The sequence below is a fragment of the Rhinatrema bivittatum genome, chromosome 5 (genome assembly GCF_901001135.1).
Source record: "Rhinatrema bivittatum chromosome 5, aRhiBiv1.1, whole genome shotgun sequence".
Classification (NCBI taxonomy): domain Eukaryota; kingdom Metazoa; phylum Chordata; class Amphibia; order Gymnophiona; family Rhinatrematidae; genus Rhinatrema; species Rhinatrema bivittatum.
Window position 1 is genome coordinate 98,929,670 of NC_042619.1, and position 17,933 is coordinate 98,947,602.

Consider the following 17,933-nt stretch of genomic DNA (forward strand, 5'->3'; position numbering starts at 1 on the left):
ACTGATGAAGCTGAAAGAACCAAGAGAGTGAATGAGGAGATGTCTGGGAAGGGCGGGGAGTGAGTGAAGGGATCGGGGAAGGGAAAGGAGAGTGAGTAATGGGATGTGGGAGAGCAAAAAAGTCAGTGAAAGGATCAGAGAGGCTGTGGGTTATGTGGGGGGAGAGGGGGAAAGAGTGAGTCGGGGAATCAAAGGTGCTGCAGGGTGTGAATGAAGGGACTGGAGGAACTATGAGATGTGAGTGAGATGATCAGAGTGGGAGGCAGTCTGTGAGTGAAGTGATCAGAGGTGGTGGAGAAAGAGTGAAGAAGGGGAGGGGGTAGGATTGGATGTGGTGGAGGGAAGGTTAGAGAAGAGAGTGAGCGAGGAGAAGCATGTGGCATTGCTCTCTTCCCTCCATCCCCAAGGAGGCAAAGAAACAGGCCATGCTTTTGAATTCCAGGCCCCATGGAGACTGAGACCAGCGGAGAGTGCACACCAGTCTGCTCCCAAGCCCCCACCCTCGGAAGCAGAGGTGAGCCAGCTGATTCTGGCTCGAACAGGAGGTCTGTACTTAAGTCGCCAAGGAGAAAGAAGAAGAGAGTTGCTCCAGAGGGTGATTTTCAGGGAGAGAAGGGGCTCAAGGATTACAAGGGCTAGGGGAGTTAGAGATTTAGGGGTTTTAGGACCACTGGGGAATTTATGGGGGAGTTGGGGATGAAGGATCAGGATCATCAGGGCAGAGAGGAGGAGGTGGTTAGAGGGAAAGAGCCTCATTCTCTCTATTCTCCTTACCTTACGATTCTACAATCCCCAACCACCAGTTGTCCTTTCCCTACCAGTGTTCATCGAGCATGTTAAGTGTGTGAAGAATGTGTCCGGTATTTGTGGGAGAGTTTACACCTGGGCCTTGGTCCTGCCTCTTTACTCAGGCCACACCCATCCCTCCCCCCCCCCAAGTTCCACTTCCTTTTTGTCTACAGATTAAGCTCTGATTGTCAGAATTAGACAATGAAAACAACTCTTATTTAGCTTCACATGCAAAGACAGGCTCGATTCTTTAATTCCAAATGTTTACTGGAAAAGACAAAGTGGAAAACATAGAACTTATTGGAAGATGAAGTAGAAATAGGAATAACTGTCACAGAGTCTATGAACTGTGCTCTGGCTGCACCGAAGACTGTTGGGTACTTTGGCTGAATCAAGTGAAAAAGCAATGCTTTCTGTGAGTTCTGAAAGAGAGAGGCAGATGTAAAAGGAACCACAGGCTTATCTGAGAGCAGGAGGGTCCCTCACGCGGTGAACCAAATCTCCCAGAACACACTGCTTTCAGCTCAGTCAGAGCAAAGGTCACAAGACCATTGATCGGCCCCTGTCACATGGTAGGAGCACAAGATAGTGCCGGCCGTCCATTACTCCTACCATGTGACAGGGGCCGACCAATGGCACCGGTAGCCCCTGTGACATAGTAAGGTCAAAGGCTATCGGCGCCATTTTGAATACCGGCAGCCAACGGCGTGATTGCAGTAGATGGCTCCCGGACCCCCGCTGGACCACCAGGGAGTTTTGGCAAGTCTTGGGGGGGTCAGGAGGGTGGGGGGTTGTAATTAATTAAATTTTAGCCGGGAAACGAATAAGAATGGAATGCATGAATGGATTGGGGTCCCTCTTGCCGAATGCAATGTATGTGCCCCCTCACGAATACGAATACGAATACCGAATGTAACATATGCGGTCCTCTGCACATTCCTAACGCCCAGGGACACAGCCATTTTATAACTTGCAAGTGTATATACGCGCATGTTATAAAATAGCCTGGCCGCATTCATATGTGCGCCCAATTTTAAGTGGGCACGTGTTTGTGTGCACAAATTCCGCTTCTACCGCGTAAATCAGGGGATTTTTAAAAGAGTATCTACTGATGCCATACCCATTTACCAGTTTGTCCACCAATTCTCCCAGTTAAAAGCTAATAGCCTACACTGCCCCCAGTTACCCCAGATCCTTTAATCCCATCAGAAAAAACTCGATCCTTTAATTTTATAAGTTACATGTCATCCAGGTCAGGGAACCTCAGCGTGCACTGGGATGCGTAAGTATTTACACTCGCATCTCTTGGCCATGCCCAAAGTGCCCATGGCTCGCCCAGACTCCGTCCAGACCATACCCGGTTTTGGAAACAAGTGAGATGTATGTGCCGTGGGAGATATGCGCGTATCTTGGCAGCTTTTAAAATTCGCTTGGCACAGACAGCCCCGGCGTGTGTGCATCTCCCAAATTTGGTGCACACTAGGATTTTAAAATTCACCTTAAATCACGTTTGTTTGTGCTAATGCTATTTTATAAAACTCATGCATACGTGTGCAAGTACCGAGCACAAGTACCTTTGCTTGTGTAAAAACGGTGAATTGGGGCGGGTCAGGAGTGTTCTGGGTCGGGTCCAACACTTACGCACATAGGGGCGGATTTTAAAACCCCTGCGCGCGCCGGCGCACCTATTTTGCATAGGCCGCCGGCGCGCGCAGAGCCCCGGGATGCGCGTAAGTCCCAGGGCTTCCTGTCGGGGCGTGGCGGGGGCGTGTTGGGGGCGTGGCGGGATGACGCAGCGTTTAGGGGGCGGGGCGCGGCGTTTCATGGGCGGTGACATGGGCGTGGTTTCGGCCCGGGGGCGTTCCGGGGGCATGGCCGCGGCCTCCGGAACAGCCCCCAGGACCGGACCATGGAGCGGGGCAGCCGGCCGACGCGCGCAAAGTTACGCCTGCTGAAAGCAGGCGTAACTTTGCCGACAAAGGTAAGGGGGGGTTTAGATAGGGCCGGGGGTTGGGTTAGGTAGGGGAAGGTCGGGGGAGGACGGAGGGAAAAGGTAGCGCGCGCTGGGCTCAGCGCGCGCAGGTTGCACAAATGTGCACCCCCTTGCGCGTGCCGACCCCGGATTTTATAAGATAAGCACGGCTACGCGCGTATCTTATAAAATCCAGCGCACTTTTGTTCGCACCTGCTGCGCAAACAAAGGTACGTGCTCGCGCAAGTATTTAAAATCTGCCCCATAAATTGCAATTTTATAACCTGTGAATGCAGCGTGTATATGGCTGTTACCTGCACTTATTTTCTTCCACTATTTATCAGGTGTAAATCAGAATAAAACTTTTTAGAGACAAAAACAGATTGCATGAGCGGTCTGGGTGAACTGGGGGAGGGGGCGGGGCTTCAGGCTGATGACCTAGAAATAGACTGGGCAAACTGGTGGACTAATTAGTAAAACTGGCTATTTTTATTTCACGCACCCCTAATTATAAAATGTGCTGACTTGGGCGTGTAAAAGCGGATTATCCCTAAGGAAAATACACGAATAACATTTCCTCATATAAACACTTAAAATTAGGAGCAGACTCGCACATGACTGGGTGTATTTTATATAGTGTGCACGCACTTGTTTGTTTATTTATTTAAATTTCTATACCAGTATTTGGTGGAACCGTCCTATCGGTTTACATCATTTCACATCACAAATAAAACAAGCAAGAATTACAAAACGATAAAACAATATTGCTAACAGATTTAAATTCCATTACAATTTATAATTTAAAAAAGTCCTAAACAGGAAACACATACTACAAACATTTAACAATCTGCCTTACTCATCATCTCTTCTCATTTGTCTCCATAATTAGGTTCCTGTTTCTCGACTACTATCACCTTCATTGAATAATACCTGTTGAGAAAGCCATGTTTTTTGACCTTTTTCCTGAACATTGCTATATTTGTTTCAAGTCGTACATCGACTGGTAGATTGTTCCACATTTTTGGGCCGGCACGAGACAAGGCTCTGTCTCTCACTGCTGTTCCTTTTTTTGATACCATCGAAGGGATGGATAGTAGGCCTTTGCTGGCGGATCTTAAAACTATTTGCGGTGTGTGAAACCGTATTGCGGCGTTCAGCCATTCAACCTTTTCCCCATGTATCGCCTTATGGAGAATACATAGGGTTTTAAACTGTACTCGCTGTTCAATTGGTAACCAATGGAGCTCCTTCAGAATAGGAATAATGTGCTCTTTTCTTTTAGTACCTGTACTTGCATGGACAATATAAACTGCATGTGTATGTAGGAGCATGCTCACATTCATGCTTATATGGGTGCATGTGTGCTTATTTAAAGTTACCATCATTGTGTTTTATACAGTTGATAATATTGTTAAAATGTTACTGCTGGTGCTAAATATCCATATATGAGCCCCAAGGTAAATAAAACTACCATTTTATATATAAACCTCATGCAAGACATGTGAAGTTATTAGAAAGCAGAAAGGAAGTTGCATAGTCCTTGCCCGTGCATGGCAACACTACTGTCCAAAAGTCAGTGAGTGGATGTGTAAGTCAATTGAGTTACCAGATTGACTGAATAACCCTGGTGCATTATAACAGCTATTATTTTTTTCACCTAGTTGTATCCTCCTGATCCTTTGAGCTGCCACTTTACTCAGAGCTGGTCTCTGCGGAGTTGCAGTGTCCTGAGCCTTCCTTTTGTAGTTATTCAGGATATTTCCCCAATTTTATAACCCCCACCTAAGCCAATCATTGCAGTGACTGTTCTTGACCAATAGCCACAGACTGCTGCTCTCTCTGGACCCTGGCACACGTGGACTCTGAGGGCCTTATTTTCCAATATCGCATTGGTAACGCATTAGGGGGCGTTACCAATGCAAATGAGGCTTCTTTCGTGCAGTGGGGAAACATCGTGTGCGGCGATGTTTTCGCCATTCGCGAAAACATTAGTGCTGCACGCAATGTTTTCCCACTGCACGATGATTCTTTCAGTCTTTTATCGCGGCGCACGATATTTCGATAGTCCCAGACAGCCTGTTTCAGGCTCCTGGGGAGGGAGGGAGGGAGGGAGGGAGAGAGAGAGAGAGAGAGACTGAGACTTACTATAGTGCCTATGCCCTACATAGGTATTTTAACCCCTATAGGAGGGCCACCTTCTAACTCGGGATGGGGATTAGGTATGAGCGTCGGGGGTTGGGGGCCACTTTCGCATTCCACATGAGACCTACGGACAGAACAGTGGTCTCTAGTGCAGATTTGCTGGCTGTCGGAGTGAGGACGCTCACTCCAAGAAGTGGTTTGGGCAACGTTCTCTCTACCTAGCTTGATGGACACTCTACCTGGGCAACAACATGCTAGGTGGAGAGAATGTTGGCCAAATCTCCGCTTGGAGTGAGCGTCCTCACTCCGACGGCCAGCAAATCTGCACTAGAGACCACTGTTCAGTCCGTAGGTCTCATGTGGAATGCGAAAGTGGCCCCCAACCCCCGACGCTCATACCTAATCCCCACCCCGAGTTAGTAGGTGGCCCTCCTATAGGGGTTAAAATACCTATGTAGGGCATAGGCACTATAGTAAGTCTCTCTCTCTCTCTCTCTCTCTCTCTCTCTCTCTCTCTCTCTCTCTCTCTCTCTCTCTCTCTCTCTCTCTCTCTCTCTCTCTCTCTCTCTCTCAAACAGGCTGTCTGGGACTATCGTGGATGGCGGTAATCCTTTTCAGGCCTGTAACGCAGTCCATAACGCGAGGTTGGAGTTGTAGTTATTAGCCGCGATAGCAGCCGCGCTAACACTGCGGCTGTTTCGCCGCACACGATACACAGGTTCCTGCTTTACATATGCTCCGCCCCCTGACTACCAAATGACTAAATCGCGTTAACAGCTGTTAACGCGATTTGCGAATTTATCGCACGCGGTAAAGTGCTTGGAAAATGAGGCCCTGAGTCTGGCCAGAAAATGTCATGGCTGAGCAATGGCTGGAACTCCTCCCCCACCCCCAGGGGCTGAGAGCGCTACCTCTTCAGTATCCCTAGCTGAAGCCAGGTCGGGGAATCAAACCTTGGTCGGCCATTCATTGCTGTTAAGCCCTAGGCCAGCCCATAATATATCAATTTTAAAAAGCTGAGTGAAAATAAATTTGCAAATTAGGTCCTTGCTAAAGGACCTCTCTAAATTAGCAAATTAGGTCCTTGCTAAAGTATTTGTCTAATATCCTTCTAGGTATATCATAGCTGTTGGATGGGACAGAAGAATAAATATTTATGTTGTAAGTACAAACAAAATTTCTGTAGTAACTATGAAGGATTGTCTGAATATTATTTTAATGTACATTATTTTTACTTTTGCATTTGAAATAATTGGATCAAACAAAAATAAATAAATAATTTGAAGGGGAAAAAAAGAGTCAAACAGTGGAAAAACAAGAAATTGCCCTTACCCTGACTTCCAAGTATCTAAGTTACAAGGAAGAATCTTAGAAGGTGGGTGGCATAGGAGAAGGGGTTATTAAGGAGTCTCCACCCAGTGCTGACCTGGATCTAAAAAAGGCATTGGGTAATTCCTAAAAATATGGCTCCCAGCTGTAACATCATTAAAAGAATTTGCTTCTTTTTCCGTTATGTGGTCTTAGCCACATCGAGAACAATACAAATTTTAGAATTAAAAAATGATTCCTTATAATGAAAAAACATAACTTCATAACCCAATCCTTATGTGGGTCTAGGACAAATTTTACAATAAGTGTTGAAAACACAATAGCTGCTTCTACCTTTTTCAGAGCATGAGAAACATCAGGTAAATCAGAGGATAACTGGGGAGCCCCTTTATATCGTGGATGGTTTATGTAGCATCATGATAATGTTGGGCATATTTCTATTGTTTTGATTTTTATCTTGCAGTTTTTGATATGGCTCTTTGCTGTTTTCCATGCAAGATTTATTCTTGCTTTGTAAAATGAATCTAGGATATTTATTTAATAAACATGAAAAGTTGATATTCCCCCTTTATAACTCATTGAGTCAAGCAAGCTGGATTACACCTAAATTCAGTTTGTTATGCAGATGTTAGGCAGGAGGTTTCAGGCAATCATTCTAGTTGTTTTACTTTAAAATCCTCTGAAAGGTGGGCTATAAATCTTAAATTAAATCAAACAGAATTAGTATTTAATTTCCAAAAACTGAAATATTTTCTTAACAAGCTGGACTTTATTGCAATTTTGATCGCCAGCAAAATGGGAATACTGGTGACAAATCCAGCAAGTATCAGAAAGAGAAAGAGGCTTGAGGTACTGTGAGATCAATATTCAGCACCACGTAGCTGGTTAAGTTCGGACAATTGTAATTCTAGTTTGTAGAAATTGTAAATAAAGATTGCATTTGTTTTGTATCTATACCAGCTTCTTATTCCTACTAAGTTGTGGCCAGGTAGGATTAGCCATACACTTGCCCTCTCCTTATCTTCCCCTACACCCCTCCTTCTCTTCTACTTCCTTAACCTCCCCCTCCTCCCTCCTAATACCCCCTTCCTTTCTCCTACCTTTCTTTCAATTCCCTATTTCCTCCCCAACCCCCTTTACTCCTTCCCTCTCTCCTACCTCTCTACTGCCTCCAGGGTTGAAAAAATCCTGAAAACCAGGTCACCTTGGCACCTAAAAGTTTGCACCTGGTGTCTAAAATTCCTAAAAGCAAACAATATAAATAAAGGAAAAAAGAAAGACGTATAATAAGGAAAAAACAAAATTGCAACAATAGAGTGAAAAGGGAAAAGACATTAAGGAAGAACATTTTTCTAGCTCCTAAATATTTCATTTCATTTTTCATTTTAATTTATTATATACTAGCTGTACCCGGCCACGCGTTGCTGTGGCTCAGTCTGGTTAAATAGAAAAGAAAGAAAAGAGAAAGCGCACGTTTCAAATATGGTTAATTTCACAATGCTTGTGGGTATACAATATTTTTTTGTTGTTCCATTGTCTGTGCAGATATAGAGATTGTCTGGTTTGCCGACTCTAGAACACGTAACATATAATTGTCCATGTGAGAAGCAATAATTGTCCATGTAAACCGCATAATTCTAGAAATGAAAAAGAATGGAAAAAGAAAAAACATAAACTATACTCACTAAATGAACGGTTTGGTAAACAACACAGCTCAATTCCAACGCAATGTCACATGAAATAATTAAATCAAAATGAAAATAAATCGAAATCTATGAAAATTCAATTTAACTATGCAATCGGAAACATTGAAATGGAATCGTAAAATATTTAGTCCAAGCCGTTAAGCCCGTTAAAACGGGCGAGATTTTTGTTCCCTCTCCTCCTACATCTTTGCTCTGCTCCGCTCCCCCCCCCCCCCCCCAGCACCACGAAGGGCCAGAGGCGGCGGCGGTGGTAGGAGCTGCAGCGGTTGCCGAGGGGGATCTCATGAGGCATAATGGTCCTGCCATCCCAACTCCCTCCCTCCTTCCCCGGTGACGGAGGGACAGGCTCAGACCCCTTTCACTCTGTCCTTACAGGCCCCAACTCCTTTGCTCTCCCATTCTCCTCTACACTGAACCCCTTCCACTGTAACCTATAAGTGGAGAGCTGAGGGGGGTAGAGAATCTCTCTCTCATACAGCCCCCTACATAGTCTTCCTCTCTCTCTTGCACATACACTCTCCCTCTGTCCCTCAACACGCACGCCCAATCCCTCTCACACACATACACAATCCCTCACATAGTCTCCCTCTCTCTCTGGCACTCACACTCGCCTTCAGCGCACATTACCACACGTCTCTCTTACACAGTTAAAACGGGTGGGATTTTTGTCCCCTCCCCACCTAAGTCTTTGCTCTGCATTTGCAATAGCTTGCAAAGTTCCCACACCAGTTGTGTCTGGGAGAGAGAGGAAAACACTCCGTTCCCCCCCCCCCCCCCCCCATCGCAAAGGGCAGGTGGCAGGCACTGCAACAGATATGGGACACGTTGCCTAGCTTACTTTGCTCTTTCTGGCAGACCTGTGCCTTTAAGAAAACCGATCAGGGCCTTGAGAGGGAGGAGGGAGCAGGGGTCTGACTTTCACTTTCATCACGGTGCTTTGCTGGGAGTGGGGGTGGAGCGATGCCCATGTAAACTCTTCCCGTGGCGGCTGAGACCCATGGGCGGGCTGACAACACTGCCTTCCCCCTCCCCCCCCGCAGTTGCGGGATATTTACTTGGCTTCTCCTTATCTGCGGGACTCAGGGGGTGGGGGAGGAGGGCGAGCTGTTCTCTGTTCAGCTCTTTGCACTTTGGCTGCTGCAGGCTGCAGCTGCTTGTGATCTCTTCACAGCCGGTTTCTACTGCATTTGCTCTGATCCGGCCGTCCCAACTCCTTCCCCCCCCCCCCCTTCCCCAGCGGTGGATGGACTGGCTCGGCGACTCTTCTACCCTTTCCTCCTCCTGTGTGTAACTGTCCGGCAGTCCCTACTCCCTCCCCCCTTTCCCAGCGGGGGAGGAACGGGCTGAGCCGTTTCTCGGAGCGGCGACTCGTCTGCCCTTTCCTCCTCCCCTCTGTGACATCCAGCACGTAGCGCAGAGCTCAATGGTCCGCACATGCATGGTAGAGCTGCTCTCTACTGCACATTTGCAGACCGTCGGTCAGAGCCCATTTATATTGTAGATAGCGTGTGTTGCTTGTACGTCCAACAGATGGCGCTGTTTTTCCAAAAAAGCATGCTTTTACTTGTCACAGGTGTGACATCTATATAATGTAGGTGTATAAAAACACGCGCGTTTTCAAATGCAACACTGTCAAAATTTCAAAGCAATCGGTGAAGAACTTTCGGAGATTTAAGATTTTGAACAAACGAACATTTACATTTTTATTTATATATAATATAGATATAGATATAGATAGATAGAAGAAGATAGATAGATATACCACACATACTAAACTTAAAAAGCCAATCAAGGTGGTTCACAACAAGATACATAAAACCAATATAAAAACCTAACATCTTCCCCCATCTTCTAAATTCCATAATCCCTCACAATTAATCAAACTAATATCCTTCAGCCTGCCCCTTTTATGCTCAAAATCCTGCAACCTCTACCACCATACTCTTCCTTACTTAATAAGCCATGTTTTCACGCTTTTCCTAAAAACCAAATAATCACTCTCTTCTCGCACCTCCTTAGGAGCAGAGTTCCATAATTCTGCCCCACACACCGAGAACATTCTTCTATGATTCTTCACTTTACCCACCTCCTGCCATGTAGGTACAAGTAACAAATGTTCATTTTCTGATTGAAGCTCCCTAGATGGAATATACATTTTTAGCATTCGGCCCAACAATCCAGTTCCCCTTCCTTTTACTGCCTAAAAAACCAGCATCATGATCTTAAACTTAATGTGCTCCCTTACTGGAAGCCAATGCAGATGATACAACAGGGGTTCTGCACTCACCCTTCTCTGCCTAAGGCCAGGATTCACTAATGCCGCAAGGCTTAGTGAATCCTGGCACTAACGGGGGGGGGGGGGGGGGCGGTCCTGTGCTAGCCGGCAGCGATCGTACAACCGCTGTGCGATCGCTGCCGGCGACGCGCCGAATAACTACACCATAAAAGGTGTAGTTACTCGGCGCAAAATAGGCAGTGAAAAGGCTCCTTACCTTTTTGCTGTCAGCACTGTCTTCGCAGAGTTGGCCCCGGTGATGCCCTAACTCCTCCTCTTCCAGGGCTGGTAGCACAAGCGTGCGATAGCCTTAGAAAATAAGGCCCTAAGTTTTCTAACTAAATATATTTCCATCTCTGAACCCCCCTCCAACTTCTTTCCTTTTTTCCTTCTATTTTATCCTCTCCCTTTTGCCTCTCTTCTCTTCCACCCATGTAAAGTTAAAAGAGATTATCTATGGTCAGATTACATTTCTGGTCTGTGGCAGGATACCACATATTTTGCTACTATAGCTGCTGTTTTTCCTGTTTCCCCCTTGATTATACAGAGGTTTTTTCCTCATTCTTTTGATTTTCTCTGTTACTCTTGGTAAATGTGCACTGCTGATATCTTTGTATTTTGCACAGTACAGGAGGAAATGCATTTCTGTTTCTATTTTTCCAGTGTTGTATTGCATGTAGAGTCTGGCTTCTTGGGGTTTTCATTTCAGTTTTTGTCTGCAGATTTCTAGTTTATGGTCATTTATTCTGTATTTGGCGAGAGTCTGAGTGTGACCGAGGTGAAATATTTTGCTATGTGCAAGTTCTGTGTTGGGGTCTATAGCCGTTCTTCCACCAAATATTTTTAACAACTTGAGAATGCTCCCATTTGCTGAATTGTGATTCTTTTAAAAGATGCCTAATATGAAGGTCTAATTTATTTAAATTGAATTTCTTTGATGAGGCAGACTATTTGTACAAGTTTATGTATCATTGGTCTTTAAAAATGTCCCAAAATTTGTTTCAATTATTTTTATATTTCAATTAAAATATGTATTATATTGTCTTTAATCACTGAATAAAGAGACTTATCTTTAAGATGTATAGTTCACAACAAGTAATGCCAATTGGATGTGATATTTCACCAGTTTTAAAGACCAATGATTATTTATAAGGCAGAAGATAGATGAAATGTTTGACAACATTCACTCTGATGATGCCTAGTATGATGGTCTAATTTATTTAAATTGAATTTCTTTGAGGTGGACTATTTGCACAAGTTAAAAAATATGGCTTCATAGTTGGTGGTAAGAGATGATATCTTAGCAGGCAGTTGTCTGAGGTATCGATAAATAACTGCACTGAGAGACTCATGTAAAATGTAGGCTAGACATTCCTTATGGATAGCCTATTAGTAAGAGTCCTGAGACCTAGAAAAGTCTTCTGAAGTAAAGGCTGTTAGAAAAGGGATCCCAAGATCGTCAAAGACAGGTTGCATTTTGAGTATTAAGCAGAGGTAGAAGTCCATGGCAGTTTTCAGAACTTAATAGAAATACCATTATTTAAGTCTATTGAGTTGTCAATAGAGGGCAATTGAAGCTGCCAAAATAGCGGAATTGGAATGCTGATTTGTATAGCGCAACCAGGTCACATTAGACACCCTGACTCATGGAGAGTTCTGAGGAGATGGCATTGGTGAGTAGTAACTTCAAGACAGCAGTGACAAATGTTCATCAGCATCTTGAAAACTGGTTGTTACCCTACTGTGTTCCACTTAATGAGGCATCTCTGTTCTAGGCCCTTTTTGTACAGGTGTTTCTTCCGATGGAGTATTAGAAGCTAGAAATATCCAAAAGCAGCAATGCTCCCTTCTTTCTTAGCTGGAAATTGGGCAGAGACAAGACTGATGGCTTGAATAATGCAAGGCATAAAACTGGAGCATGAACAGTTGAAGCAAGCTGATGACTTAAATGATGACATAGCTGAAGGCTTGGAACAATACTGAAGACTTGGAGAACAACTGGAAACCGAACTGAGGCTGATGGCTTGAGCCATGGATGTACAAAGCTGAGGCAGAATAGTTGAAGAGAACCAAAAGACTTGGGTCAGCTGAAGGACTTGAACAAAATTGGGTGTAAGTGCCTCCTGCAGGTCTTAAACAAAACAGGGTAAAGAGGGAGTGTTGCGCCCAGTTGCGCCGGAGGTGGACCCTTGAGCTGAGGTGGAGTTGGTAGGTGGAGCTGGCTGACTGACGGAGGTCGGCTGGAGCTTTGCCAATACCAGCCCTCATTCCCCGCAGGTTGAGCCCTTGGGTACTGGGGCTGGCTGGAGTTAGATGGGCCTCTGTCTGAGGTCTTCTGATGGACTAGGAGGAGGTCAGCCAGGGACCAGCAGTGGTAAGAGTAGCAATTCTTATCTGGATGAGGCGGAGTCCAGAGACCTGAGCGCCAAATGGAACGAGAGGCAGACAGGGAGCACCCAAGTAAGAACAGGCCGAAGCTGAAAAGCTAAATTCAGAATGAGTACAGCAGAGGTGCTGTTGAACAAGCTGGAGTCAGGGCAGGCAGCAGGCAAGATAGAGCGGTGAGGCAAGGCAAAGGTCAAGTCCAGGAGATAATCAGTAGCATGGTCAGGCAAAGCAGAGGTTGGGTCCAGGAGATGATGAGTAGCGTGGTCAGGCAAAGCAGAGGTTGGGTCCAGGAGATGATCAGTAGCGTGGTCAGGCAAAGCAGAGGTCGGGTCCAGGAGACGATCAGTAGCGTGGTCAGGCAAAGCAGAAGTCGGGTCAGGAGATGATCAGTAGCGTGGTCAGGCAAAGCAGAGGTTGAATCCAAGAGCCAATCCATAGAACAAGTAGAGTAGCGCAGGAACATGGGAACAAGGAGAACACCGGAACTAGGATCAGGAGCACGAACAAGGCAGGAAGCAGGAACATGAAGGAAACACCAGGAGAAGCAATAAAGTACACGACGAGCATGGAGACCTGTTGCAAAGACAACTAACTGTGGCTGGGCCCAGCCTTATATACCGGGACCCAATGACGTCATCATCCAGGGCTGCGGGTTAGATTCCCGCCACGGCCCCTTTAAAGAAGAGGAGATGTGCGCACATGCCTAGGGAGGCACGTGGCGCAGGACGGCGGCATCTCCCCACAGAGCACCGGGGTTGGCCTGAGGTCGTAAGCAGCGGCCCCTGGCCATGAGGGAAGTGAAGCCAGATGGTGGAGAAGGCAGAAGAGGGTAAGAGGGTCTGGCCACGGGCCTGCTGCGGCAGGCACATGCAACAGGGAGAACCAGAATATTTGGATTGACTGAAGAGCTTGAACAAACCTGGATGCAGGTGCCTCCTGCAGATCATAAAAAAAAGAACAGGGACAAATGCAAGCACCTCCTGCAGGTTGTAGAAAACAAATTCAGGAGTAGATGCAGGTGCCTCCTATGGATCGAAGGAAAAAATTAAGAAACAAATGCAGGTGCCTCCTGTGGGTCGTGTAAAAAAAATATTCAGAAGCAAAACAAGGCCTGGAGAAATTCAAGGCTGAACAAGATACAAAAAATCCAGGAAACATAGGCCTGTTGCAGGGACACGTTTACCAAGCTCATAGTCTTCGCAATCTGTTGTAGACTGGGGCCTCAAGAGATACAAGGCCTTTGCAATCTGCTGTAATCAGGTTCAGGACCTGGTCACCAGGAGAACTTAAGCCCTTGAATTACGGTATAATCCAGGGCAAGTCTCCAAAGATACACACCATAGGTTGGCGAGCACATCTGGGCACAGGCTAGGCTGAAGCTTAGAAGCACTTGGAGACTTGGAACACTCGGAGGCTCAGAACATTCAAGCCTCCGCTGAACCTGCATGCACTGGAGAGAGACCCAGCAACACAATGCTAGTCTCTGTGGTAACCCTACTGCCATTTGATAGTCCTTTCGGACTGCCACATGGAAACAGCTTGTACGTCAGGACAGATGGAGGTTGAGGAAAGAAGGTCACTCTGGAATGCAGGAATGAAGACTTGAATTCACGAACAAGGCAAAGACTTGGACTCAGAACTCAGGACGCTGAAGACAAGAACATGGAACGAAGAACAGAAGACCTTGATGGTGCTAGTGATCCATTGTGAAGGCAACGAGGGACTGTTAGACAAACCCTTTTAATAGAGCTGCAGGCATGACTAGGCAAAGATGTCATTGGGAAGAGCCATGGAGTTTTTCCCACGTGGGCCCTTTAAATTGAAAGGAAAGGCATGCGTGCGCCTAGGAGATGCCGGGCAAGAGTGGCATGTTTGTAGCGTCAGGCTGCAAAGATGGACAGCAGAGGCCACAGCGTCGGCAGCATCCCAACTTGAGAAGAGGAAGTGGCAGCGTCAGGGTGAGAAAAGCACTCATGGGCCTGGCCCGTGGCGGGAAACACAACAGAAATTTTAGACCGTGATTATATCAAACACTTCAACAAATTAAAAAATCTGAAGCATAATGAGTGGAAAGCTTTAGAAAGGTTAAAAAATAAGACAATAGTCATTAAGAATGCAGACAAGAGCAGTTCCTTTGTGATCCAAAATTGAGCTACTTATGTGAATCATGTTGAGTCAACTTCAAGATCAAAGCACATATAAACTTTTGAAATCAGACCCCACTAAACAGTTGAAAAGGGAAATTGAGCATGTCACTAAGAGTGCATTGTACTGCGTTTTTCTGACCAATAAAGAACATGTTTATTTAAATTATAAACATCCAAGGGTCCCAACAATATATACATTTCTAAAATTCACAAGGATTTCTATAATTCACCTGGCAGACCAATTATATCAGCCAACAATTCAGTATTAGAAAGACTATTGGTAAATATGGATACATTCCTTTTGTAAGCGAGATGAGTTCTTACATCAGAGACAAGACCCATTTTTTGAATATTTTGCAGCTGCTTGATGAAGATTGCAGTACTTTCTATTTTGTTACAATGGATGTTAAATCGTTTTACATGTCCATACCCCAAGATGCACTGTTATCAGTGATTAGAGACAACTTAAGTAAGAGGACATGATAACATCAGGTGCCTACTAGTTTCATTGTGTGTTTAGCTAGATTCGCTTTAACAAAAAATGTTTTCAATTTTGAGGGCATTTACTATCAGCAAATTTCAGTCACTACGATGGGTGCCACGATGGCACTATCGCTAGCAAATCTTTTTATGGAGGATTTTTAAAATAAGTGGATTGAGTAATCTCAATTCAAAAACAACATTAAACTGTGGAAACAATTTTTAGACAATGTATTTTTATTGTGGGAGGGCACTGTATCTGGTCTTGAATCATTTCATTGTTGGCTTAACAGTTGTGAAGAATATATACAATTTTCCATACAATACAACTTTGAAAGTATTTCTTTTTTGTACGTTCTTGTTAGATAGAATGATGGAAGGAATCTTGAAACAACTTTCTTTACAAAACCAACAGATTGTAGCTCTTTTTTGGAATATTCCAGTTTCCATCCGAACATTTAAATAATAGTCTTCCTTTTTCTCAGTTTGTAACAATACGTCACAATTGTACAAATATTAAAGTTTTTAAATATTATTAGCATACATTAACAGAAAATTGGTTGAACAGGGGTTATCCATACAAACATATCAGGTGAGCTTACAAAAGAGCATTATAGAGATCATCTTCTTAATAAAAACAATCGAGAACATTCAAGAGATGTCACAATGACTTTCATTTCACGCTATTCTAAATCAATGCCTGAGATTGTAAAAATCATGAGGAAACATCAATCCATGTTGAATTTGCATGAATGTTTTTGAGACAAGAAGATATGGGATTCTTATACTAGGTTGAAAAATTTAAAGGAACATGTGAGTCCCGCACATCTTACAACATTTGATCTGGCTCGAGCAAGTACTTTATCTGGAGCTATCCTCCAAAGACACTATAGGTGTGGAAGCTGCTCTATTTGTGTGTGCATATCACAGATCACGTAGTTTGTAAATCCATTTGTTCAGCAATTAAACAATTTACGACATGTGCATCAGACTATGTGGTTTATGCCACAGAAAGTCCATGCCCATTTTTGTATATTGGGAAAACTAAACTGAATCTTAGAATTCGAATATGTGAGCACAAGAGCTGTCGTAAAAGATTGAGAACAGAAGTACCCATTGTTGCTGCCCATTGTCTAGCATGTAAACATGATTTTCAGAATCTAAAATGCTTTGTAATAGATCAAATAAAGAAGCAAATCGGAGGTGGAGATCGGGACAGGATGTTAACTCAATTTGAGCAAAGGTAGATTTTTTGATTAAATTCTGTTGAACCATTTGGACTTAATAACACCATAGAATGGACTTCATTTGTGTAATGTTAATTTGGGGGCGGAAAAAGAGTATTTTATTAAACTTGACAGATTATGGTGTTCATGAGCCCAGGTGATGCAATAAATAAAAATGATTTTTTGCTCATATTATTGCGTAAAATGTGACAAGAAGATATTAATCGATTTTAAAGCTCCATGCATTAAAGACGACGTGAAAGTGCACATGCGTGAAAAAAATCACGTCATATTTAAATACAGTGCACATGTGCTGGTGCTTTTTGGTAAAGGTATTTTGTTTAGAGAGCGGGCAGCTCTGATAAAAAAGCGATGCTGAATTTTACACATTGTAAGTAATACACTGCTTTTTATATAACTGCTGGTGCAATGTAAGAGACATTAATGTCTTTGCTTTTTAGATTCTGCCATATATGCACTATCGTCCTGAAGCAGCTGTATATGCAAAACTCTGGCCATCGTCATTGGCGTGGTGGTTCAGCATGAATATTTCAAAACCAAGAAGATAATATAAGATAAATCTGACTACATTTTTTTTTTAATTAAACTTTTCATTTTCAAACAAATATTACACAGATTGTACAATCACTAATACTAGGTAAATGGCTTCCAAGATTAATTTACATTTACATTCTGTGAAAACCGCTCATTTGACATTTAGTAATTGCAGAACCTGGCTAATAGAAAGAGCAGTGAATAACCAAATTACATTTAACTAATATTGTGTCTAAACCATATTAATTATCAATTCCTCCCAATAACTAAGGCCTAGGATGAAATTAAGACTCTAGGTATGTGCGTAATTGTTCTGGGTAGTTGAACACATACCTCGTGTTCTGATATAAAAGAACACATTTACAAGGAAATTGTAATATGAATTTAGCTCCTCTTTGTATAACCTTTTCTCTCATTGTCAAAAACTCTTTTCTCCTTAATTGTGTATCAAGAGAGACATCAGGAAAGATTCTAATTGGGTAACCATGAAAAAGAAGATTCTGAGATTTAAAATATAATCTAAGAATCAAATTCCGTTGAGAAACTTCTGCAAATTGAACAATTAGAGTGGCACGAGTTTTAATTTCCATATCAGATGATTTCTGAAGGAGTTCTGACAAATTAGTATCATCTTTCTGATCCTCCTGCTGCTGTTCAGGTAAATCACCTCTTGCAGCTCTTTGAGTAATATAATATATCCTTGAAATTATAGGTAATGTTGTATCGGTATATTTCAAAACGTTTACTAAATAACTTCTAAATAGTTCTCTAGGAGACAATAAATGAGTCCTAGGAAAATGTAGAATTCTTAAGTTGACTCTCCTAATTTGATTTTCCAATTGCTCCAATTTGCTTAAATGCATTTTTTCTGATTTTATTAGATTTAATTGGACTTTTTCCATCTCACTAGTTTTGGAATCTAGA

General features: G+C 43.6%; 1 protein-coding gene across 3 annotated transcripts in view; it reads left to right on the forward strand.

Moving 5' to 3' along the window:
* The window catches only part of LOC115092110 (WD repeat-containing protein 64-like), a 131,492-nt gene that overhangs the window by 67,733 nt on the left and 45,826 nt on the right, over positions 1-17,933 (forward strand). For all 3 annotated transcript variants that reach the window (XM_029602647.1, XM_029602648.1, XM_029602649.1), the window contains one exon: positions 6,019-6,064. In XM_029602647.1, coding sequence (XP_029458507.1) covers positions 6,019-6,064 — 46 coding nt within the window. The remainder of the gene's footprint in view (positions 1-6,018; positions 6,065-17,933) is intronic.